General features: G+C 42.6%; 1 protein-coding gene across 1 annotated transcript in view; it reads right to left on the bottom strand.

The window, feature by feature from the left end:
* The window catches only part of MYH16 (myosin heavy chain 16), a 32,066-nt gene extending 8,106 nt beyond the window's left edge, over positions 1-23,960 (bottom strand). The window contains 37 exon segments of the mRNA XM_085309402.1: positions 619-752; positions 1,599-1,669; positions 1,671-1,819; positions 2,610-2,737; positions 2,930-3,030; positions 3,255-3,296; positions 3,376-3,599; positions 6,368-6,406; positions 6,408-6,450; positions 7,454-7,596; positions 7,728-7,770; positions 7,772-7,799; positions 8,192-8,279; positions 8,933-9,160; positions 9,694-9,888; positions 10,908-10,938; positions 11,081-11,179; positions 11,520-11,566; positions 11,568-11,652; positions 12,384-12,472; positions 13,720-13,781; positions 14,737-14,805; positions 14,808-14,862; positions 16,069-16,248; positions 16,458-16,480; positions 16,483-16,898; positions 17,517-17,612; positions 17,614-17,694; positions 18,858-18,981; positions 19,589-19,687; positions 21,201-21,264; positions 21,927-22,020; positions 22,207-22,302; positions 22,591-22,618; positions 23,421-23,493; positions 23,496-23,655; positions 23,917-23,960. Of these exon segments, the coding sequence (XP_085165528.1) occupies positions 619-752; positions 1,599-1,669; positions 1,671-1,819; positions 2,610-2,737; positions 2,930-3,030; positions 3,255-3,296; positions 3,376-3,599; positions 6,368-6,406; positions 6,408-6,450; positions 7,454-7,596; positions 7,728-7,770; positions 7,772-7,799; positions 8,192-8,279; positions 8,933-9,160; positions 9,694-9,888; positions 10,908-10,938; positions 11,081-11,179; positions 11,520-11,566; positions 11,568-11,652; positions 12,384-12,472; positions 13,720-13,781; positions 14,737-14,805; positions 14,808-14,862; positions 16,069-16,248; positions 16,458-16,480; positions 16,483-16,898; positions 17,517-17,612; positions 17,614-17,694; positions 18,858-18,981; positions 19,589-19,687; positions 21,201-21,264; positions 21,927-22,020; positions 22,207-22,302; positions 22,591-22,618; positions 23,421-23,493; positions 23,496-23,655; positions 23,917-23,960 (3,771 nt within the window).
* Positions 23,961-25,872: the final 1,912 nt, after the last annotated feature.

Below are 25,872 nucleotides of genomic sequence, written 5' to 3'. Positions count from 1 at the left end.
GGAGCAGCCTTTGTGCCTATTTTAAGTAGCATTTTGATTTAAATGTCCCACAGTTGCACTACTGTTCATGCTTTTACACCAATACTAGCAAAAGTAGAAATGCTAATTTAATGAAGAAGAGTCTCTTGCTTGTGTTTTAACTACATGTTGTTTAGAACTGCTTTAAGTGTGATAATTAATAGCTAGTGGCCAATCTACTGGTGCTGCAACACTGAAAGTTCAAAGCAGGATATCATTATCCTTAAAAAGAAGATGAATACGTTGCTTTGCAATAAAGAAGGGCTTTTGCTTCAGCTTTAGTCTTGTTTCTGGAAGTCAGCTAATGAGTTTACRAGAAGTGTGCTGTGTACTCCTAGGAATTAGCTGTGGCTCTCACCTGTGTTTTTTCTTGGTGTAATGAATCTCAGCCTTGCTTCTAATGGTCATACAGATGACTACAGTGTTTGGCAGAGAGATCTTAAAATATTAAGAAACAGAGGACCAATCCAAAGCCAACCTGAGTTAATAGGAAGATTCCCAGGGCTTCCACAAGGAGTTGTAGATGATTTTGTTCAGGCTTGCTGGTTGATGTTGTTCAGGCTTGTGCTGGAAACACTCTTTAATGACTGAATGTCTTACCTTCTCCAGGTCAAGAGTAAGGTCTTCTACTTCAGTCTGAAGCCTCTGCTTAGTTTTCTCCATGCTGGCTACCCAGCCTTGGGCTGATTCAGCTGTGTTCTCTGCTTATTGGAGCCTTGCCAGCCAACTTTCTTCTGAGGGAAGGAGGACAGAAATGTCCTGGGAAGTGAGCCATTCATAGAATAAGGGGCAGTGGGAGCCAGCAGCACTCACCTCCTTGGACACCATCACTGTTTCCACCAGTGATCCTGGAAACAATTTCAGAAAAGGGACTATAAAACCATGATTAGGATGTAGATGGCTCTTCCCCTCCATTGGTGGATAAGGCATATTGCAGCTAAGCCCTTTCTTGTTGGATTGTTACATGGTGCTAGATTCTCTTCCACCTTGCATTTGGGTATCTCAAGGACTAGGATAGTGTCTAACAGCAAAGTTGCCTCCCTTCTGAATATCCCTGGGACTCAGTGCAAAGTCATGCAGAGATATTGCAGACTTATTCCATTTGTCTCGGTTTGTTCCAGATGCACAATAAAATCATCCAGATGTCTTAACTTGTTGCTAATGTGTGAAAAGATTCTTAAGTTAGCTATATTAGAGAGACTGCTACCAAGATTGGCTCAACTTCTAATATGTAATACCAGATTCTAAGGGCTTTAACCTGATTTAGTGCTTGCTGTATTCCTGGGAAATTCTAGTAGCTTTTATAGGGCTGCTAGAGGAGTAAAACTTTCCTTAGGGTAAAGAAGATCTATCCATATCCAAGCTTTTATCAGAAAGGGTCGGTGGTGTTTGTCTGTTGTCAGTGTGTAAGTGTTAGGTTTCAATATTCCCTGTCTATTATTGCAAGTATCATTTTCTTCTTCTTGGCTGGAGCATTTGTGCTTCCCCTGTGTCTTACAAATTGAGTCTTAATGGATCGCATCTATAAGCGGTTACTCGGCAGCCAAACTAAATAATAATGTTGCTGCAAGTCCCATCACTGCATCCTTGGAAGTTGAATGCTCAGTTGGTTTCTTCCAGTGCTTCAGTTCTTTGAATGTTATCAGTCTTATTTAGTCCCCCACACTGTGACTTCAGTATTGAGTTTAAAGACCAGGTGCTGCAGTTTAGTTTTGCTCTCCTGCTCTTCTTTCAGCTGCTCTTTCATGAGGTCCGGRTCATGCTTTGTGATGGCCAGGCTCACTACAACGGCACTATGGGGCTAGAGATAGCACAGCCATTACTGCGCGCTTATCCTGTTGGAAGTATGAATACACTGACCTCGTCCCCAAGAGCTGGAGTGCTCCACTTGAACAACTCAGTTCAGAACCAGCTAGAAATATCCCAGGCTTCAAAATATCTTCCTGCTCAGGAGCCATGTTTCTGCTCTCAGTACCTGGCTGTTATTGTAGTGCAGTGAATTGAATTGAACTTGCATAACTGAAAACAGAATTTGGCTTGTCATCATCACTGTTTTCTCTGAAATAGCATTTCAAAAGAGTTATGAACATAAACTTGTTTGGTGATTGTTCTGAACAGAGAATTCTTGCCAGAGTTCAGATACACAGATACAGCACTAAAATTATTCTTTAGAGATACAGAAAATATTTCCAAGACAGACATGTCAGACAGAAACCTAAAATACTGGTAATATTGGAGCCAAGTTTACTTAATCAATGTAAAGAAATGTGAATAAACTGTAGTATGATCCACTGAATAAACTTTGGACTGAGACTCAGGTGTGTATTCTGTTCTTATCTCTGCTGCTGACTCATGGGACACTATCTTATTTTCATATCCATACAAGGCTAATAGCCCCCTTCCCTCAACCCCCCACCCCACCCCTGAGATCAGCTGGTAAAAAGCCCAGAAAAGAATTTGGATGACTACAGTTTTCCTTCATCAGAGCTAACACGATAAAAGATTTGTTACTCTAAAGTGAGCAGTGTGTAAAACAGCCAGTACTGGCCTGATAGCAGGAACCTCTGTAGGTRGTCAGTTGTCCCCAGTACCTTTGACTCTTCATCCAGCTTCCTCTTAAAATCATTTATGTTAGAGGTGGGAGAAGTCTTTATGCAGACAGTATGGTTAAGCCTGCTCTGAGCTTCCCTTTGCTCCTGACTCAGTTTGCTATTTTCAGCTGTGGGAGAAGTGGAGGAGAGGAACTAATTCAATCTTACTGGAGARAAAGAGAAGCGAAGGCTAGAAGGTTTGGGCAGATTTACTAAGGAGACAGGGCAGGGCTGCCAGAGCTAGATGAAATGCAGGGGAAGAGGAAGATCAGAGGGATATGGCATTGCACAAAGCTGTCAACAGATGGAAAGGAATTTACCTTGGAGCTGAGTCCTGATGGCCTTAATTTCTGCTTGGCTGTTCTCCATCTCAGCCAGCCTGGTATTGACTTCAGATAAGCCAGCCTGCAAACATGAGCATCTGAGTGCAGCTGTAAGAGGGAAGTCAGTCATATGATGCTGAGTAAGGCYTGAAAGGCCAAAGCATCCTCCCTCCCTTGCAAACTCAGTTTACTCCTGTTGAATGTAACTATAATGGGATGACTGTAATAGGCCAGGGGAGTGCAAATTGTCATGCTCTTATGTGAGTGGGATGCCTTCTCCATCAGCTGGGGCTGCTATGTTCAGCAGCAGCCTGCCAACAACTGCTTTCTGATATCAGCATGGAGGGTTGAATTCTGCTTTGCACTGATGGCTGCATACAGAGCTGCATTGGTGGTTTTTTTGAGGAACTCTCTGGTGGCTTCTCACCTATTTTGGGGGAAACTCCCTGCTTGTGCTAAAGTGATTAATCTCTGCTTTTGTGACCTGTTAGTCCTTCCCCACTTTGGCCTTTAGTCCCTGGAGATTCTCCATGTGCTTTGCCATCTATGCTCTAGTGTCTGTGTGCTTCTTGTGCAGGGTAAAGGCTGTGACCTTACCTTGCAGGGCTGCCTCTAGCTCACAGTGTGGCTTTAGTAGCTCAGCTTCTCATTTGCGATTCTATTTGGTCTGAGAAGGGGCCAAATATATGTTGTCATCTGGGATCTGGCAGCCCTAGAGTCTCAGTAAGGCCCTCGGAAGGATGTTTTATATCAAAAGCTGGAAGCCTTTTATTTAGCTTTAAAAGTCTTTTTATTTGGGACAAACACCATCTTTGGTATTCATCCATTAGAAGGTCAGTACCCGGTATCTTCAAGAAAGATGAACCTTCTGTAGGCCTCCTTGCTAAAGCTCAGAGTTATTGGATTGCAGGCCATATATTTCCCTCATAAAATAATAGAGAATACCTCTAATGTTCCTCCCTCCTCTTTTCACTGTGTGCTTCTGAATTGGCAATTGTCTAGTGAATATTTTACTTCTGTCTTTCACTGCAAGATGGAAGGAAGCACAAAGATCACAGTGGATTTCATGAAGTCTTAGTGCTTTTTCTCTTTCTATGTCTGCTGTGTGAGGAGAAGGTTGGATTAGGTCTGCAGAGACCAGAGAAGATGCTGGAAAAGAATCTGCAAAGTCCCAGTGACATTTCTTCTCTGAGCAAAGAAACAAAGAGGGAAAAAGAGGGAAAGCAATCCTTACTCCATGTCAGCCTGCTTATGAATAGACTCAGAAGGATAACAAATTTGGAAACAATTGTAGCAAGAATGAGGCATAATCTGAAGCAAGAGAGGAAATAGGAATTCCTGAATGCTATGTACAGTATTAACCAGCATGACTGCTTTTTATGTCACTGGACAAATTCCTCTACCTCAGTTTTCCCATCTTTTCCCATCTTTGCAAGGGATCCAACAGCATTGACCTATCTCCAGACATGTTTGAGAATTAATTTACTAGCATTTCTAAAGTGAATTGAAATATTGCATATTATTGATACTGTCAATTTGTATTAGTCATTAGAATGCACACAGAGCATTCCATTAAGATATAATCTTTCTGAGACTAAATTGTCTTCAGGCTTTTCCATTGTTACTGGATCTGATTATACATTAAACAGTCACATCCTGGCAATTTGCTTAAGGTTTATGAGAGTAGATCCATCCATCACCGTCACACATCCAGAGCTGTAAAAAGCAGATGAAGCGATTTGATAATGTAGCACAGGACAGAGGAATGCCTGTTTCCTCCCAGGTGTTAYACTCCTGGCCTTTGGAGGACTACCCTACCACTAACTGGCCTTTTCAGAAGTTTCCGTAAAAGGAATAGCTTGTGCCATTTACAACAGTGAGTTCATGTAGGCTAAAACTAGAGTTAGAGATTGTTGCCTGTCTCATTACTCCTTCATGAGGAATTTTGTTTTTTAATTAATAGTTTACTGGCTTTTAGGAGATGCTTTCAGAGGTGCAGTCACCCCTCTGAGTTATTTACCTCTTGGAAAGATACTGTTACTTTTGGTCACAGCATGCTCAGCTTCCAGCTCTTTTTCCAGCTCCTCCGTATGGCCCTGCAGGGCACACACAAGCACAGTGCTGTATATGAGATATGAGAGAAATTTGTACAAACTCAAAGACAAATCCTCATTTTTCACTTCCTTCTTTGTAGGTCTGTCAGATCCACTAGATTTTTTCKCTGGGAGAGATCTACAACTGGGAGTACTAAGCCAATAAACCAGGAAAGACCTGACCAGGTTTCCCAGTAGACAAATGGTGTTATCTGCAGCATGGCTAGCTTCACTATTCATGTTGGAATTTGATCTTCAGGAATATAGCCAGGCTGATTTTGTTGCTTGAGGGAAATAGAAGCTTACTCATAGACATGACTGCAATCTGGGTTTGTGGGTCATTTTTTCTGTTGAAATACTGAGATTTTAATTAAATATTTGGGCACTGAAATATTTGAATTGAGAATGGCATCACTATGCTTCTTGTGAGCTGTAGTAACATTTTTGATTTTATTCACCACCTTCCCTCCCTTGGCAAAAGGAAGAGTGCCTTGCAGGAACCTTTGGCAGTAATATGAATTAAAAGATCTATCACCCTTCTTTTCTGGCTGCCTCCAAGCAAAACTGGAGGGCCCTGCAGCAGATCACCTTTCTCCTGGCCACAACAGTATGACAGGACATGAGCGGGTGCGTAAAGACAATTTCGAAGACTTCAAAGAAAGTGGAGTTTAGAGTGAGTAGTTCATACAAAAGACAGAAGCTGGGGCTCRGAGCTGCCTGAACCATTGATTCATTAAAAGCTAAAAAGACAAATGTTTCCAAACCAAGAAGCTTATAGAGTAGTCAGGAGCTGCTGGGGAAAAAAATCAACATCTACCTGGGGAAAATAGAGAATCTGTCTCATCTGAACCTGTTTTTTAGGGGTTTAAAGGATAATAGGCTCCAGACTCCATTTTAACAGGACAGCCTTAGAAGGTCCATATTGCTCCTTTAGGCTAACTCAGTCTTCTCAAAAAGAAAAGGCTGCAGAAGCAGGCTACTGTGGGGTGAGAAAAGATACGATGCTACAGCACGTGAGCTAAGCTTCATAATCATTTCTACCTGGTAGTGAACAGTTAACCTTTGTTGAAAGTGACGTGAACAGCCTCACGTTTATAGCCAGCTCAGAGCTTATCTACAGGCAACTATCACAAAGCAGCAGTGAATCCAGAGTCTGGCTCACCCTGCTATAACTCGCTGAAGTGGCTATCCCAAAAGAAAAAAAGAGGTTTGTGTTAGTCACCAGGCTATGAGGGTGGATGTTTGGATGATTTCCCCTGTGCATATCATTACATCTGTGATGGGAGGCACAGCAGACAGGATATGAAGGAAGCTCATTAGAGGTAGAGTAATCAAAGCTCACCTTCTGTTTTCTCTGTAATATGGAGTTCAGAGATTGTTTTATCTTCTGTTTTGGAATTKATAGAATTGATTTTCATGTCTCTCCTGAAAGGTAAGTTGCAAGAAACTCTTTGTGGACCTTGTGGGAAGACTTTTACATGCTAGACAATACTTCTRTAAGAATTTTCCAGACTAGAACTTTAAAAAAACAGAGTCAATATTGTCGAGGTGCAGAAATGAGCTCTAGGAAGGCAGTGTCCAGRTCTCTGTCTCTTTAGTGGAACAGGCAGGACACTTAAGTCCATTTTTCTTTTGTCGAAACTGCTCCCTACCCCGTTAATCACTTGTTTGCAAGTAAAGGCACAAGCACCACAGGAAGTCAGGAGACTTCTCTTTGCATCTTTAAGAGGGCTACCACCAACRTTTAGTTTTTATTTGTCCACACTTAAGTTTCCCAGCAGCCTTGCTCTGAAGCATGAATGCCTTGTGCTCCCCATGGCATGTTGTGCTAGGATTTGCATCAGTAAAACTTGCAGGTATTTATTAATGGTTATATGCATTGCCTTAACCACTTAGCTCTTTAACTCGCAAAATTAGTGGTTTGGATAATATGTAGTTGTAAGTTTGTATTCTCAAAGTTAATTTCTAAGGGGAGATTTGTCAGAAGCGCTGGCAGACCCATCGCTAGAGTAGTCAATAGTGACACTAAAATAAATTTCTAATTTGTGATAATATTTTGCATTTCTAAAACAGTTTTTATCTGAGGATCATAAGGCCTTACATAAATATGAATCATTTAAGCCTCACAACTTCCCAGTGATTATACACATTTGATATGTGGGTGAGTGTGGAAGATGAATTACAAATATCAGACAATGAGTCAGAGAAAGACTTAGAAGCAGAATCCTGGATTTCTAATTCTGTTTCTTGCCTGAAGGACTGAACTGCATCTGCTTGTCATTAGGCTGATAGTGAAGAGACATCAGGGTATGACTGGATTTTCCTAGTGACTTTATGATAAGTGTAGCTAATGCTGTCAGAGCTATGATGTAGCACAACTGCCCTCAGTAGGATCCTGCACCCTGTGAAATTCTGTTCTGTTTGACACGTCTTTATAATCTCTTCSAAGTCCAGTTTGACCGATTCTATCTCATTGTTTTCAGTTGCCATTTTGATGTCACCCTCTGCTTTACAATGAGCCTCTTCTACCTTGCCATGGATCTTCTTTTCCTGTTCCTGATTGTTTTCCAGCTAGCTGGAAAAGGTGGAATCAGTGTGAAAAAGACCTTYGTAGCTCACATATAGGAGGTGTATACCAGAAGAGTCTGAGATGTCAAAAATGCAGCCTTCACAGTGTGGTTCTACAAAGCACTGCACTTCACCTCATGTACCTGAGTGGTAAATTTGTTCTTGGTCAGGTGATTTCTGAGCTTGCAGATCATCTAGTGTTTTCTAGGAAGGGATATACCAAGATTAATATGCAAAGTTGGATGAGAAACTAGCTACACTGCCTTGACAGTGAACAGAAAATCCGAAAGTAGATTTATCTAAAGTGCTTCCTGAAAGCAGTGTGAGATTTGCTTATGAGCAGTACTTCTTACAGAAGAATATCACTTACCCTCAGCCATTTGCATAACTGTTTTGGGCAGTGACACAAGTTGGCAATGCTTCACTGTTGCTGTGAGTTAATACCTAGAAAAATACAGATCCCTTCCGGTTTGTGCAGCAACTGTAGTCTCTTAGTATCTAAGCAAACATGTGATATTTTTACTTTTTCTAGAGTGGGAGAATGAGAATGGGGGAGAAAAAGAGAAATGAAGCAATTATTTCTATCTGATGAAGYTTCTTGAAAGTTCTTCCTTTCGGATTTTGGTGATCCAGTCATCCTGAGCAGAGACATCTGAAGTCAGAGTTCAAACTCTGTGGTCTAATGCCTACAGATGGGAAAGGGAACATCAGGCAGATTTCATGGATCTCACAAGCTGTTAGCAGCATCAGGATGAAATGTCACTGGAAACTTTTATTTCTTTAGAARGAATCTGAGCTTTAGTTAATAACTTCTGAAACATATGAGGCATCTGTGAATTTAACATCCTGTGGATGTTAACACTGACTTTAGAAGAAGCAGCAGACAGCCACATGGCTGCTGTGGTACAGATTTAAAACTTCTCTAATCGCATTAAATTAAAAACAAATTTAGATGCAGAAGAGGGAGAATTACTTCCTAAAGCTAAATGGAAAAGAGTTACGTGGCAGTGGATGGGGACACTTTATAAGTAGAGGCCTGCTAGCGTTGCCATGTAAAAGTGGGTGTAATTAATAAAGGAAGTGCAGATGTGTCTGTGTGGAGGGATCCCTAGAAAATACTGTGAAATTACTATTACTAATGGGTAAAAGGATGAAGTGTAAAATTAAATCCATCCCAGATTATGTGAGATACTGAAAGACAATATCAAACACTGCAGAGACCAACTGAGTGAATCAGAACCTCCCAAAGCACGCTTAGGCTGGAAAAGCTGTAATAGTTGTCAAGGCTCCTTTCCCTAGAGAAAAAGGAAGAAAAAAACCTCTTTGTCGTGGTTTGTACTGGCTTCTCCTTCTCAGTTTTAGCCAACATGGTCTCCAGCCCTTCCAGGTCATGTTTCAAATCTTTGAGCTCATCCTCCAGCATCCGCCTTTTGGCACTCAGGCTGGCAGCTGTCCCATCCTCCTTTTCTGGGCAGGCCTTCATATCCAAGATCTGGCTCTCTAGATCGTTCTTCAGTTCAATCATTAGAGTCAGGAGATCCTTAGCATCCAGCAAGTTTTCATGTTCCTAACAAAGGGATGGAAATTCAGTGTTCATCCTGTGGTAGATGGCTGTAACTCCTGCCTATTGTGGCCTCTTAAAACTTCCATATATAWGAAATGCAATATTTTGCCTGTTCTACAGAGATATTGAAGATTTYTTTAATTCTTCTGAAGTTATAGTTGATCTCCATGACTCAAGTGATAGCTTCTTAAAGTTAGCCATAAAGAAAAGCTTGTTTATATCCCACGGATCCCTAAATAAGAGTTCACATTTTAAAAAGTTGACATCTTGATTTGCTGTAGACTGTGCTGAGCATCAGTGGTTGAGCCAGTTGTGACACCAGCTCCTTTGCTTTAGCTATGAGGCTCATAAGCTATGAGGCTTCCCTATCTCCTCTGCGTTTTAGGGGCTTTGCTTTATTTGAAGTCTGGCTGTCTGTGAATCTCATGCATCATCCCCATATGCTCTTTATTTGTTCCATATTCTGTAAATGAGGCTCTTATGAATCGTTTGAGAAAGCTAATGCCCTGCCTAAAGGGAAGACTAAGTGTTTAAACATCCCCTATTGATAACATTGRTAACTTAGCTTGCAGTTGGATGGTGAGGTCATTTTTCTCCTGGCTGAGAGAGGCTGTCTTCAGCTCTTTGACATGTTCTGTGATCTCTTGAGTTTCTGACATGGTGCTTCGCAGCTCCTCTTCCTTCAGTTTCATCTYCTCCCCTTATCAGGCCAAATTCAACAGAGGCTTCACCTGAAAGGTAAGGAATTCAAACAACGATGTTCCCAAAATGAGTCTTTTCTATGATGATGTCCCCCCAAAGTCCTGAGGTGATCTCTTGATTATCAGGTTTCTGCTAGACTGACATCTTCATGTGTATGAGTTTGGCCRGGATCCTAACATGGAAAAACACCTTCAAAGACAGGAGATTGTTAGAGACAAGTGGTCACTGGGACTATGAAACTTTGGATTTTATGTGAATTAGCACTCAGAAATGGGGATATTTACTTCTTTGGTGGTTACATGTTGGTTTATCCCTTTGCGACCTTGTCTGTCTCTCTACATACATTTGGAAAGCAAGGTTTGTGGATGTTATGGAAAGATTAATATTTAGGAAATGAGTTCTATTCGCCTTTAGTAATGATTTACCCAGAGCTCTTTATCATTTTCTATGCCCAAGGTGTTCAGCTACAAAATGGAATTAATAATGGGGTTGTCATAAGGTTTAACTAACTGGCATATAGTAAAGCAGAATTGGAAAGCTTTTCCATGCTGAAACCCAAATAAACCTTGTGCCCTCCTGTGGCAGGAAACACATTAAGTAGATTCAGTAATAATGCAAAAATAGTAATAGTAATTTTGTTGTTGTTAGCCTTATAAAGTGTGGTAGGGGCTATATCTGGCCCACTTTAACTTCCATTCATAAGTTGAAATTTAAGGATAGAATAGGCTGGAGGAGTGGTGAGTATTGTGTAATTATTACAAAAGTCAGGAAATGCAGATTTTAGATTTCTGCAAAGAGCAAAATACTCCCTTCTTTTGTGTGACTGTTACAATAGATACTTTCATTATGTGAAAAAATGCATGTGCAAAATTAATAATATATGCTACTGATGTTAGACAGCTGCGACAGTCTCTATTTTCCTCTGCAGTCTTAAATTGGATAAATGATCAGTTAGTAGGATTTTTGCCTGACTAAGGGATAGTAAAGAGCAAGTGAGATTTATCACATAGCTTAAGGTGGCACGTCGTTTGCATTACATTAACTGTACTGTCTGATTAAAAGTCAAGTACTGGGAGCATCTGTAAGAGAGAACGTTATATGCATGAGGAAGTGGGTTGCTGTAGAAACTCTTAACTCTGCAGCTCTATCTACACCAAAGGCATACTGAGTCATAACTACTATCAATTTTATTTAGCTCGATTTGGTGGGAGTAAACAGTACTGCATACATCCAATTTTGTACTCATTCTCCCCCWGGTCAGTAAAGCCAAGTAGAAGCTCTGATGCCTTCTTATTGTCCCCAGACCCCTGAGGGATTATGCTGGTGGTATCTAAGGTATTTATTCAGGATGTGGTATCTAAAATGAGAAAGATGGGTCTAATGATATAAGAGCTTCAGTTAGCAGCAGTGCAGAAAGGCTAATCGCTGCTTAACATCTTTTCTGGTTCGGTTACCTAGCCCCATGGACATGGCACTGGAATACTGGTGGTAAGGAAGCTTGTGGACATTTCTACCCATCTTGGCAGAATGGGCATTCTTGGAAGGGCCTGCAGAAGTGTTAGATGTGGACATTCATATCCATTCCCCCCCTGATTTGTCACAGGCAGGATCACTGCAGAGGATGTATATGCTCTGTATATCCACTCTGAAAGTGGAAGACATGTATSAAAGGAGAATTCACCTCTGCTTGAATTCAGGGTACTGAAAAACTGCTAGGAAAACCCTTCCTGCAGGTGCTGATGTCTCCCAGCACTCCGTTACGGGCCAGCTAGGGTAAGATAAGGTGAGCATCCCTGAAAACAGCTAAAGAGCACAAGTCATTCCTGTAACCCAGGCTACGCTTGCTTGCACAATGCTGGGAATGGCTGGATTAGTGATAGACCAAGGCTTTGCAGTCTGAAAACAGGCATGAGTACAGTGGAGGCTGGAGAGAAAATACCTTTCCTTTTCCTATTGCAGGCAATAAAAACTGACTTTTGTTGTCTCTGCAACTGAGAGTAGCTAAAGTCACTGTTACATTCATGAGGATAACTGTTGCTTGTAATAGTTGTGAAATTCCAACAATATGAGTAACCATGTACTCACAGCAGTCTGTTTACTGTTGACTGCTTTTCATTTCTTGCCCTTATAGTTTATTATATATCACAGGTGAAAACTTACGTGGCTCTTTCCCTTTGCAACTCACTATTCTTATGGCTGTTCTGCAAGAAAAGGTTGCAGCAGATAGTAAATAATGGTGCTAAGCTGTCTAGTCGAAGGTCCTGCATTTCCTAATTCTTTGTGTTTCTATCAAGGAATGAAAGGTTTATTAGACATTCTGTCTGTAGTCCTAGCTTTTGGATACATCTCTCAGACTAGCATTCCCTTGAAAGGCTGCAGCGTGGTCTGTGAAGTAATGCCCCAGGTTCTTTCATTTCTGAATAAAGATTTGCTGTTCAGCCAGCCACAGTTTGTGCTGGAGGCTGCGTGCGCTGTGTGAAAGCTATGAGGCTTYGCCTGAGCGTTGTTCTGCAATGCTACAGACACACCAGACTGCTTGAATTCATTTGGAACAATGCAGTGGATGAAGTGCAGAGATACGCTGTGCAAACTGGTCACCATCTTCAGCTGCTCCTGGAACAAGATAAGGTGAAAYGGAAAAACCCAAAAAACAAAAAACCCCAACAAGAGCAATTAAGGCTGGAGAAAGAAAGCCTTCTATATTGTAAATTCATCTGCATTTCACAATTAAAAACAAAACGAAAACCCARAACACAAACGGTTAGGAAGTGAGCCTGGTGCTACTTGGCCCAGGTGAACAAGCTTTCAAGCATGGAAGCAACCATGGGCAAGATCTGAGCCCTGGATATTCATCTGTAAAAGGCAATTGAAAAAATTTCAGGTAAATAAGGTTTTGTGATTCCAGCTTATTGTGTTATATAACTATCTCTTAAGGYGTTACTGTCATACAAAGAATTACCATTGAAAAGGCTGGCTCTCCACTGTTAAGACAAGAGAAATAACTCCGTGAACTGGTAACAGCAGTTGGCTAGTATATGCTGAGTGGACCAGCTCCTAAAGGCAGAAGCACGTTACAGAGGACAGCTAGCACACACTAACTTCATCTAAATTTGTGCAAAGTCCTGTAATCAAAAAGTCCTGTCAGCAATCAAGTGGGTATAATGGCAGCACAGTGCATAACAGAAGCCAACAAGGATGTCTGAATAGACTGGATTTAACTCAACCATAGCTGTATCAGCTGGAGTTCGGCTTTTTGTCCCGTAAGAACAGCAAGACAGGGCTCTCCCCATGATGTATTTCCCACTCTCATTTGTGATTTTCAAGCCAAAAAGTTAACAGGCTTCTTTAGATGTTTATGTCCTGCTTCTGGCACTTTTGTGATAGCTCATATAATACAGTGTCACCAGCCTCAGAAAGTTGTACCATATCCTCTGAGTGCTGGGCTGCATCTCTCTAGACCAGGATRTAGTTCCCTGCTCTGCCACRTCCTACCTCTGTGACCCTAGGCAARTCTCTCTGAGGGGTTTCAGCTGCCTAAACATAGTGACATTTACAGATGCCTTCATATATCACCAGCCACTGCTCCAGAGGGACACAGAACTCCCCTATGTCCTGTATCATATCTTTTTGCCCTTTGTGGATGCATGGACATTTAAAATTACACTATTGACACTAGATGCCAAAGTTTCTGTAGCTGAATGCCACCCTTCTCTCTTTCAGTTCTGCATTGATAAAATCAGGGTAACAGCGTTACACAACTTTGGACAGGGCTGAAGATAAATTAGGGAGATTGAGAGCTGCTGCTGGAATACAAAAGCATTGATGGCAGTTGAAATACAGAGGAATGGATGACTGCTTACCCTGTAGAAGCTGGAGACGGTCATGAAAGAAGATGCTCTTTTCTGCTTCTTGCTGCCATCAGCTAAAATCAATATTATTGCATAGAATACATGAGATATGCTCTTGAAGAGGAGTCATACTGAAGCAGTATACTGTAGCTCACAATACAAATCCTTCTTAACTAACTTAAGTTAATGGTTCAGTGCTCTCTGGATAAACTACTAACCCAGTAAAAACACACACTATTTAACCTGCATTCTGCCCCTGTTTAGAGGTTGTTCTTTTATTATTTACTAGTCTAAATAAGTCCTCAAAGCAGAAATGCACCTAGTTTTTGGAAAAGAAGAGAAGAGAAGCTGTATTCRTAACAGTATGTTGGCATATATGTTTGTTTGAAACCTGGCTCAGTCTCCTCTCTGTGTCACTGRTGGCACTGTGCCACTTTAGCATAGGATAAGGTGAAGTGGCACATGCAGGAAGTAGAAATAAGATCTGACCCAGTCTGTTTTGTAGCTTGAAATCTGAAAAACTGTTTCCTAGGCTGTTTTCCATTCACCTTTTAACTGCAGAGCCCTGGGCTGGGCTCATGACAGTCCTAATAGGCAGCAAGTTTTTCTGGTTGATAGAAATCTGACATTTGTCTGGGCAGCAGAAGGCCGCTGACTGCCAGGAGGGGATTATATAGCTTGTCATTAAGCCGGCACTGCACTCATGCTTCCATCTGTGCAAGCATGTTTCTGCAGCAGTGCTTGGTAGTGCCTTTGCAGAGCAAAGTGAACAGTGTGTGTAATGTCTACCTCTCTTACTGCTGGAGGGGCACAGTTTTCAAGGGTAGAGCTAGATCGTCTTTCAGTATGGAAGGGAAATATGCAAAGGGAGACAGTGTGTTACCTGGGTGAGGAGAGTGTTACAATGACAGATTTAATCCTTTCCACAAAAGAATGATGCGGGAGCACTGGGGGACTAAAACCGATGGCGTTTGCTTGATGACATATTGCACTGACAATATTGATTGTACCATATAATGTTCACCCTACCTGCAGCCACCTCCTCTTTAAAGAAGACACAGAGCAGGGGCATGCTGGCTTTCTGGAACAAGACCATCCCATTTTATTGGGGGGATCTGTGTCCTTCTCCAGTCACCCTGTGATACTGTAGCCCTCCTGGAAGGAGGCAGAGGAGAAAACACATGACCGCTCTACATACAGTAAGAGAATAGCTGAGTAGCATGGCACAGGAGAGCAGATTTCTTGTTGTTAAACAGTGATCCCTGGGCAGAGAGAAGGAGAAATCCTCTGTGGGTATAAGAAAAGGATGCAAGTTAACGCTGACATGTGAACAGCATTAATGTACTCACTGAAGTCTTGGGTCTCATGGGAGGCCCTTACCATGGAAAGCATATGTGCACTGAATAAAGGATTGGCAAAGGAAAGGATGGCAAAGGAAAAGATGTTGCAGAGAGATTATATACAGAGGGGACAATGTCGGCTATAGACTGGTATAACCAAGCACAATCAGAATATAGTTTGGCACAGTCAAATGTCACTTTCAGGAACCTACTTGGTATCAAAGAAAGGAAATAGTTGCTAAGTATAAAAAAGATAGAGCAAAGGACTTATGATTCATGTTCCAATCGTGTTCTGTCAGTATGTCTGTGCGGTGGAATATATGAGTAACTGGTGGAGTTTGATAATATACTTAAATACTCTTTCTGCTGCTAAGCATTAGCATGGCTGCTTGACAACACAGCAGAGAGGCAAGTCACATACACCAGGAGAGACTAAGCAGGCTGCAGTGAACTGCAGGGCTCTGGCTCTTCAGCAACATGTAAGCAACAGAAGTTAAACTGAGTTTAATCCTTTGGTTGATGTGTCTTTTGGGTAGCTTTCCTATGGCATTGTCTTCCTAGAAACAAGCCCTGGCTTGCGTTTTTGGGGGTTTTGTTCCTTTTCAGAATATCTATAAGGATTATATTTTTAATCAAGACTAGTAGCAACATGTTGAAGAGTCATGAAGCTACCTGGCTAGTCTTTGAATATTAAAATGCCCAACTGTTGTGTCACTGGTCAGACGTTTGCACAATCAGTACTTTCAATTAATTGTTACTGGAAAGGCTTTCTGTGCAGCAGGCCAGACTTTGGCTGCAGTACTTCCTTAAGACAACAGAGCCACATTAATTTGAATCAGCAAAATGCTTTTCATTTCAAAATGCTGTATGTTAAAGCACTTGGAAGTTTGACATGATCCATGTGTACAGAGAGCTTGGCCTCCACATCTTGGCCTCATGTCTGACTTTGGTAAGTGCACATTCAAGCTTACTCAGGGGTATGGACGTCATGTTGGTTGAGACAGCAGTGGTCTGTATTTACTGTGCTGGTGTAATGCAGCAGCTTGAAGTGAGTTTCTGTCCCTTTGCTTTTGCCACTTTTGGGCTTGAGGAAGTGGAGTGATTTGCCCAGATGGTTGTCACAGAGGGCAGACTTGAATGTAGCATCAATGGCCTTGGGRAACACACACTGCTCTTCCAAGATAGAGAAAATGCCCATGGGCTAAGAGAAGGGGAAAAAAAATGTCCTAAGGTGGAAGGAGAGCACAAGAATACATTATTGTCTTGGCAAAGAGCTGAGACATTGTCTCCAATTTTCCTAAGCTACCCTTACCACCAGTACTGGAATTACCTGGTCACCCCTCTGCATGGAGATGAGTATTGCAGTGTCTTTCATTCCAAATTTTTTTTCTCTAGAATGAGGGAAGTTACCTTTTCCAGGAGCTCAATGCAACCTGTAGATCTAGGCCAAAGTCAAAGAGCTACCATTCAGTGCCATCTCTGGTGCCATGAACTACCATTCAGTACCATGCAGGTCTAATATCGAGTCCTGACACTACAGTGTTGAAAGAGGAAAAGSCCATAAAGAAATATTTTTACAGGAAAGAGGTGCCCACTGCAGACAGGTTTTTCTGTGTACCTCAAAAGTTCTCAAAGTCAGCTATGTCCAGCACACCAGTAAAGAACTGCCTTTGCATTTTGATGTCCAAAGTCTTGTTTATTCTCACCAGCAGCCTCTTGTAAATCTTATCATAAATGGCTTTGCCCAGGACACCAGTGGAGTTGTTACACTGGTCCATATTCTGGACTTAGTGCACAAGCTCATTGCCTACTTTCACCTGGGACCTGGTAATGCCCTTGGAGGTCTCTGGACTTAAGACCCAAGAAGTGAGCAATTTTGTCAACCACTGTTGCAGGGAAGAAAATCACTATGTTAGTCTGAATGGAAGCAAGAACATAGTTTATGCTCCCTTCCCCTTGCTGCATACTCAGGAACATGGTTACAGGCTCCACTTTCTGGAGTGAACAAGCTCTCCAACCCTGCTGGGAACCAACTGGGAAGGACAGAAAGGAAGTAGGTCTCCGCTCTGTCCCTTCACACTCATACCGTCCAGCAGAGCTTACTGGAGCACAGGTGATAATACACACTTCAAATAAGGTGTTGCAGTGATTGCTCTAGGTCTAGGTCCCCATATGCTCCAGGAGGTAAATGTGCCTGTCTGCTCCACTGTAGCTCCAAAAACACCTGCAAAGCAGGGCCGTTCAGGAAAGAAGGCTCAAGTTCTTAGCTGCAACTCAACCATGTGGCTAGGCCTACTGTCCTGTGACAGCTGTGAATGCCAGCTCTGACTCTTGATAGCACATCTGTTGATTTAAAAAAATCAGCATGTTGTTTAAGGTCATTTTAGATCCCCTGCAAACATGGTCTGGCTTTAGCAGCTTTTCCAGTATTAGCAAACTGGCTGAGTTCTCAACATGCTGCCTTTGTGCTGGTTTACTTTCATCAAGTATGAGATCTCAACCTACCCCTCCATGGTGTCTATGTCTGCCTGCTCCCTTCTTGACTTCTGCTTAACCTGCATGTGTCAAATGCATGATACCCAAAGTCAGCTTGTAAATGATGATATCTTCTGGACTGAAGGTGATGGATGAAGACATCGAAGGCCTCCTGACAGAGGGGACACAGACTCACACAAGAGAATTCCTAATCTACACTATAAACTGGAAGCTAGCCCATAATGCTAAACATTTACAATAATTTTCCAACCCACTGAAACCTGACCAGTCAGGCCTCTTCAGACTAACATGAGACAGAGCAGCTTAAAGTTGCTGCAAACCAGCACTCTACTGTTCTTTCATATACTCATTTATACTAGCTAAGGACCTTGTGCATTGACAGCAATTGTTCAAAATGTCTCTGTGATATCATGAAGAAAGTACAACATATCATCTGTGATTATCAACTCATTCCACTATTCACCCTCCTTTCTAAAATCTGTAGGATATGAACAGCAAAGATCCCTTAATAGCAATTGTCCCGTCTCAGATACAAAGGAAGTCTGGCACTGCTGGCAACATCACGCTTTGCTCTACCTGTTTGCCCAGGGAAGGGAGAGCATATGACTCAGAGCTTGCTGGAGAATTTTGCAAACACTGAGTTACTCATGAGCCATGAGTTGGGACCCACTGTCTTAGTGGCTGTGAAAATCATAAGTGCTTTGTACAAAAGGCTTGTTTGCARTGTACAGATCCTGGAAGCTGTAAAATACCATCAGCTGCTAGAAAGGGCGCTGTAARTTCAGCAGCTGAAAGCCGTTTGATCTCTGTAGCTCAAGTCCTGCTCATAATAATAGTTTCAGGAGCCAGCAGATACTCCCAGTAAGCTCTTTTACAGTAACAGATACTCTTCAAAATGATATTAAAAAGGAAAATGTGTGTCAAAAACAGACAAAAGGTCAAATCTTGCTCTTACACAAGCTGCTGCTTGAGATTACATACATATGTGAGATGAGCAGGTTTAAAGCTGTRGTCTCTGCCACAGCTTTCAGATTTGTCAGTTTTCAGGCTTCAAACAGCCACTATAGCCAGCTTATTTGAAGTCCTGTAAACCCCAGGCCATTGAATGTTAGCCAGAAACTCCTACATCAAGCTGATTTTCTATGGAGCAGGTCTTGTACATTCAAGTTCCAACTCAGAGAGAGTGAAACAAATCCTTAGGTTATCCCTAACCTTGCAGTTAGTTATTTATCCTTGGAGTGAAGAAGTGAACTTTTTTTCCAGGGGGAACTTAGGCTAGGGACAGCATCTTGTTTGCCATATTTTCAATTTCACTGATACTTCTCCAGACTTAGATCAGTGAGAAGCAGCTGTTCCCCATCATCCATGTTGTCTACTCTGACAACACCTTGACACACACACTGTTAGTGATTAGGACTGGGCCAAAGAAYCAATGTTTCTGCAACAAGAGACAGAGCAAAGAGGTGGTTACGGTAACTGCCATCAGTACAATCAAGAAGTAATATGAGCTTTGTGAGTGGAGACTGCGAATTCTTTTAGGTTTCAATTCCTGACCATCTGATTTGTGTGGATCACTTAAGAAAAAAGTCTTTTGCAGGATGAGTTTCTCAGGCTACCAAGGAGATTTTGACATAGCAGCCCTGTCAAAGTAAGTGGGATTGAACACCCAAACCTTTCCAACAGTATTGAAAAACTTGTCCTGAATGTCTTCCCTGTGCTGAGGAGATGTAAGCAGTTGACATGTAGCGACTCAACACTTCAGTTTGAAAATGATTATTTTTACCTCAGTGGCAGCCCTACCAGATCAGGTGAGACCTCACCATGCGTTGATCAAGATAAAGGAAGACAGCTTTCTTTTCTTACTCTAGGCTGCCTAGGGAAAAATCCCTTGCTATCCTTCTTGGATAATTAGTAACTCCCCACACACTCTGCAGAGAACCTACTTCAATGCCTAGTCGAGTATGCTTCTATCCAGTAGATTTCTTACTCTAGAAGTAGAGGGAGGGATGATTTAAAGGAATTGAGTTACAGTCATAAAGCCATACCAATAAGTTCAGTTTTCTTTTTGGAGCGAATCTGGTAGAAGATAGGATAACCTCTCTCAGCTGCTTGCTGGGAAATTACATGTGACTTCTCTAGGAGATTTGAAACACACAGGAAAACACATGCCACCAAGTGCAGGTGGCAGCCACAGGTAAAAAACTCATGGTCCTGTTGATGTCAGTGGGACTTTTGCTTTTGGTACCAGTGAAACCTGCATTTTACTAGTGTCCTTTGGATGTCCTGTGAGTGCAGCAAGAACTGTAATTCTTCAGTGGTGGTCTTAGAGCATGCTTTTAAGCTTCACAACATTCCCAGTGGGACAAGTTTTAGTACAACTGTTTTGCCAGCCGGTGAAATGAAGGCAAAAGAGACCTTAACTTGTCCAGCTGTATCAATGATGAGTTCAGGAGCAGATCTCCAGACTAACTCATCCTACTTAGGACCATGCTGTCAATTGCTAGTGCATGGTGTGTAAGATTGACCTGTGAAACGTCTGCTTATATTGTCCTCCCTCCCCCCCGAAGAGCTCCTGAAAAAAACTTTTTGCATACTTTAATCTCTCTGGCCATGCCTTCTGTCAGGCACTAACAATAATTTGACTTTTGGGCTTCACAAAGACCATYCTCCTCCAGACCTCACTGTACCAATTCATTCAGCTGTACCAAATCACCAGACTTATCTAACAGTCTAGCTGGCCATTTTGCACCAGCTGAAGTCTTCTGTCCACATAGATCTGATGGTGAAAGGGATCAAGTGAGTTCTTCAGACAAAACTGAGTTGACAAAAGGCTCAAACCACCTTTACTTTCCATTTTAGTTAGCCAGGAGTCTTCAGGGAGCACTGACACAATCCCTTCTGCCAGCAGAGCTCCAAGGTGAGTGCAGAAGTGCCTTGAACCAATGCTGCTGCCTGCAGAGTGAAGATCTGCCCATGGCCTTGCTCTTCAGGTGAGGAAGGAAAAAGCTGTAACTTGCCAGTAAACAACTTGAAACTTTCCTTGACCTTCTTGTCCATAGAGGCAAATTCAATGTATGGTCTCTGGGTATGATGAGTTAAAAGCAGGAGGAATGCAGACAATCCCACATTAAAGAATAACCGGTCCATATGTTTCCTCTCCTTTTTCTGCATGATAAAGGGCTTTACTCAGGAAACATGATGGGGTCTTTTTACCTTGAGAGTTGGGATGTGTGGTTCTCAATTTAGTCTTGAATGCACGTGTGCAAACAAAGAACAGTGCAGTGCACCTTCCCTGGAAAGCTATTTTTAGGGTCTTGATTGCAAGACAGTTATACTGGTGTTCTGATGAGCATGAGTAATGCAGTATAATTGTAGAATGAGAAGCGTACAGCTTCTGAGGGATGCATTGTGCCTTTATGTGTTCACACAGAGACTCATAGGCAGCAAAAGAAAGAAGAAATAAATTTTTCATCATCTAAAGCATGCAACTTCACCACAGAAGTAGGACCAGATTCTGATGTCATTTACAGCTATGCAGATCTCCGAAGTTAACAAAGAATTTCAGATTGGCATGTCTGACCTAATCAGAACAGGATCCATTCAACACAAGAGGAAGTCCAAGGCAAAATGAATATAAAGTATTCTGTGGTTACTTACAGCTCTCATTGTCAGCCCCAGCCAGCTTGCTTGTGCTACCAAAGTGAATTTGGATACATTTGCCCTAGATGAGAAAGGAAAAGACAGTCTGTTAATCAAGATTGCAGTATCTGTAGGAAAACAAAAAGTGGCTAAGAGGTTCTGAGCATTCATCAGGGGCAGACAGCAGTGCCTGTAGGGGCAAATTTGCAAGTCAGTGAGAGGAAATTTAATCTTTTCAAAGATCAGATCTATAAAAAACCTCTTTCTTCTTGGATTCTGTATTAGAGCTTAAAGAAATCCTCCTTTCTTTGCAGCATATGGCAGAAGTATGTAGTGCACAGAAATAGAGGAATGAGACCTCAGCGGAAAACCCTAATGTTTTCTATTTTCACTGTCAGTTTCAAATTTCAGAAATTAAAAAATAATCTGCAGAAAAATGAAAGCATTTTGAATATTTGCAGAAGTAAACAATTGAAAAGGCTTTGATTTGAAGTTGATCAAAACTTTATTTTTTTTTCTCTTGATGCATAAAAATGTGATTTCACAACAAAATCCACAGAAAAACTTATTTCTAGTGGATGGGAATCAATAGTGCTTCATGTGAAATGTCAGGAAATAGAAACTGTCTGTAATTCTTGAGTGAGCATTTGAAAATATATTCTTTAAATTTATTCTGAAAGGGAACACCTTTGTATGACCTAGCAGTGACCTACCAGTGTGATCCAGAGAAGGTCTCATACTTACAGAGTGGGAAGAATTATTGTTCCTCATACTTTTAGCATTACCAAATGCWTCCAGAACAGGATTAGTTGAGATGATTTGATATTCCAGGGATGCTGCAGAAGAAAGAAAAAGAAGATAAAAATTATCAAGATGTTGAACAGAAGACTTTAGGCTGTGAGCACAACTACTCCTCACCTATCCAAAACAACCCAGCAAATACATTTTCTGTCCACCAGCTCCCAGAAGAAGTTGAATTACAGCCCACAGGCTGTGCTCCTCTGTTCATCCTGAATCCCTTATCTTCCTATCCACAGCCTGTTTGCCAGTGCTGCTGATATTGGCAAAGTACTGAATGACCTTTTTTGTGTTCTCAGTCTTGCCAGGACCAGGTTCTCCACTAGGCAAAGTGAATGTGGAAGACAAACATAGTGTTGATGTAAAAACAAAAAAAAATGGGCGGATTGTACAGCAATAAAGAGGAAGACTCAGGAGAGAAGTAATGCCATTTCTGTGCTTCAAGTCAGACAGGCAGGAATGTTTGGAAGAGGGTCTGACATGCCCTAGACCTGCCACTGGAGACCTTTCCCACCCCAAAACCTAATTCTGCTGCCCCTCCTGCCACCCATCCATAGGTTTGTGGAGATGGAAAAAAAAAGAAAAAATCAAGACTCACAAGATTACTTACATAATCAGCATAGACTGGTTCTCACGGTCTCTGCAGAAAAACAAAATTAAGAAGGCTCTTCTGAACCCCTTGGCTAAGAGGAGCCAACCCTTCTGTCCAGCCTGAAGTCAGCTCCTTCCAAATGCCCCCTCCATCTTCCCTGCCTTCTCAGTCCGTGTGGAAAAACTCACTGCTATGAATCTAGATCAGTGGCAAGATCATCTTCAAGACATGCCCGCTCCTTTTCAGATTCAGCCCTACTGAAGAATCTCCTCTGAGGTCCAGCCTTGTGGATTTGGGGCATGGCTTGTGGATTTTGAGTCTGGTTAATCTCCCCAATTCCAAGAAGCAACACCAAATATAAAGAATAATGCGGCTTCAGTGCTTAGTACTTCACTCTGAAGAGGATTTTTGAGAGGTATCAGGATTCAGAGATCCACAGGAGAATGGCTTCAGCCAGGGCAACATTGGGATCCAAAGGGACAAAGCTGGGAAAGAAGAGTGAGGTTTGTTGCTTGCAGGAAGAAGAAGATTATTCCAAGGATAGAGGGCAGCATAAGACAGGCTAGGGATACGAGTGTAAGGACAGCCTGCAGGGGAGAAGCTGTGGAGGAGGAAACAGGCGTAGAGGTACAAGCTGGGACATGACAATCCAGGGCCCCACTGGTGAGGAAGCGGCAAGGAGAAATAGGAAGCCACTGAAAGAATCCAACAAGGCTAGAATAACAGGATTTTTGCTGCAAGGCCAAATGTAGCTGCTATTTATGTCTCTGAATTCTGAGTTATTTTACTGACTCCCATAGCAGGGGGTGAAGCAGGAGAAGAGAGGAGAATTTGCTCTTATGAGTCACTTGTGAGTATGCCATGATAGGTGTTGTCAGAGATGGAGAATGGGTGAGGGGGCAGGCTCACTGCTTCTTGCCTCACTTCTTGCCTTTGTACATCTGAGCTCCCTTGGTCCCGTAGATTGGCAGCCCTTTGTAGGGGCTGATTGTCAGGCAGAACAAACCAGAGTAGGTCTGGCAGGAGACCCCAGGTTTTCCGAGGGAAACCACTCTGCTCTCAGCCTTGGAAGCTGCAATGCCTCTGCATGCYGAAGCAGCTGTTAGCACAAAGGGTTTCTTTCCTGTTTGCTGCTAAAGAACATGCTCCTTTGTTACCAGGAGAAAAGAGACCAGGTCTCCTTCCCTGATTATTGATGCTTATGTCTCTTATTATTTGGACAACATGCCCATCACAATGTTTTRCCCAGATAAAACACTTTTCACTATGTTTTATTTTTGCAGGTGGCAGGAAATAAACTGCAGGGAAATCCCACCTGGCTGAGGATCCCTCAGGCTGCTCTACAGCACTGTTCTCTCAAGGATCTCCATGCTTTCTGCAAACACCATGATTATTCCTCCCACTGATACTAATTTCAGTTTCCAGACCACCTGCGAGCCCCTAGAGCTCTGTGTGAGGGTAAATTCACAGCAGCCACAGATCGATATCACTCTCTGTTTTACGAATGAAGAAGAAGAAATGCAGAGAGTTCATTTGAAGACGAGGCAGAGCGAAACAGAGAACTCAGATGTCCAAATGCTTTGCCATTTGCTTTAAACAAGCGAGAGGCAAAGAAAAGGGGCCTGGACGCGAGCTGACATTGAAATATTTAAGCCATACCCGTGCTCCCAGCAATTTACAGCAGTGGTTCAATAGGAGCCTGCAACAGAAGGATCAAGCACTGTCAAGTCAGAGACAGAAGGTAAGTCAACATCCTAAACCTAGGTGTAGTTACTAATAGTGGCCAGCAAGTGAGAGATGAACAGGGGAGAAACAGCAAGGGAGAGCATTCCCCTTTTCCCTTCAGGTGTCTGCCTTGTCCAGGGCTGAGCTATCAAGGGCCTGCATATGACTGAGGAAGGGAGCTTCTCTCCTACATTTTTTTTTCCCTGAAAAGTCTAAGACTCTAATCTGGTGAGGATAGTTCTTATATGGGAGGTGGTAGTGAGATTTCTGGGGTGCTGAGGATGTCGGTGGTTTTCTGTGGTTCCCAGAAAAGTCCACAGAGCTTCTCCCTCRCTCCCTGGGGTCACAGCAGCCCTCACAGAGGTGCCTTTTGTGCAGCACAGGCACAAAACCCTCTTAGCTTGGAAGGCTACAGCAATGCACAAAATAGCATAAATACAGGCACAGCTGCAAAAGGAATTCAGAAGAACCCGAGAGGGAGGACCTGGTTCATCAGCTCCATTCCTCAGCCATCAAGAACCACCAGAATCATCCAAGAGTCCATGGCATACCCACTTCACATGCCCTTGAGTGTTTTGCATCCTGCACGCAACTTGAGATTATTAGGAGGCCAAAAACTGTGGCAAAGCCATTCCACAGAAGGGAGCAGGGGAGTTCAAGGACATGACTCATGTCCCAAGGCTCTGCATTTTCTGGGGCCTGTTCCATGTTGGGAGCAGACTATATCCCACATTCCAGGCAGTCTTCCTTTCCCTGCCCACACATCAGAACTAGCTTTAGTGTTGTCAAGGTAACAGTCAAACTGCTGATGGTGAACAGTGTTCGGCAATGTCCAGCAAACCGAGATGTGCCTCCTGGGGGCCTAGGATACCTGCTCAACTCGTTGTGCTGTACGGAGGCAAAGCTGATGCCGTCAGTACTGTTATTGTAGCTACTTAGATTAAAGGGAACACAGGCTGTGCTGCAGCTTTGTTTCACTGTGCAGACACACTGCCCAGGCTAAGGGCTTCCCTCTGTTCCACCTCTGCAGCCTCAGTGAGACAGCCCCAAGCAGTGCTTCGTGCCAGCCTTGTGAGTCAAGCTGTCTGCACAGATACTGGAGGAGTCAGTCTGCGGTAAGTGGGAGAAGCCCCTGGAGTGAGCAGATGACTCTGACAGCTTGATCTGTTTTTAGAGGGTGCTGCTTGGGCTGAAGTCAGAACAGCTTCGCTGTTGGAGAGGATGCTCGTGTTGGCCCCTCTGGTGATTTCATTTTCCCCAYCATCCACCTGAAGACCTTGGTGGTCTAAAAACATACACCTGCAAGGACTCCAAGGCAGCAGTGCTGCACTTTTGCAGTGGTTTCAGGGCTAAACAAGGTCCTGGTGTRACATTATCAATTGTAATCTACTACTCCAGGATGAGTTTCACCCATAAAGCAGGAAGGAGGAAGTTTCCTCCATGCATCTCCACTCATGATCAGACAAAGACAAAGAACTATGATAGCTCAGCAATCATTTCCTCTTTCAATTTATTCTGTTAAAACCGTGGCCTTACTGGCTATAGGTGCTTGGATTTGTAACGTGGGATGTGATG

The sequence above is a fragment of the Rhea americana genome, unplaced genomic scaffold, assembly GCF_003343005.1.
Source record: "Rhea americana isolate MKP2758 unplaced genomic scaffold, rheAme1 scaffold_297, whole genome shotgun sequence".
Lineage (NCBI taxonomy): Eukaryota > Metazoa > Chordata > Aves > Rheiformes > Rheidae > Rhea > Rhea americana.
This window is presented reverse-complemented; position numbering and strand designations above follow the sequence as displayed.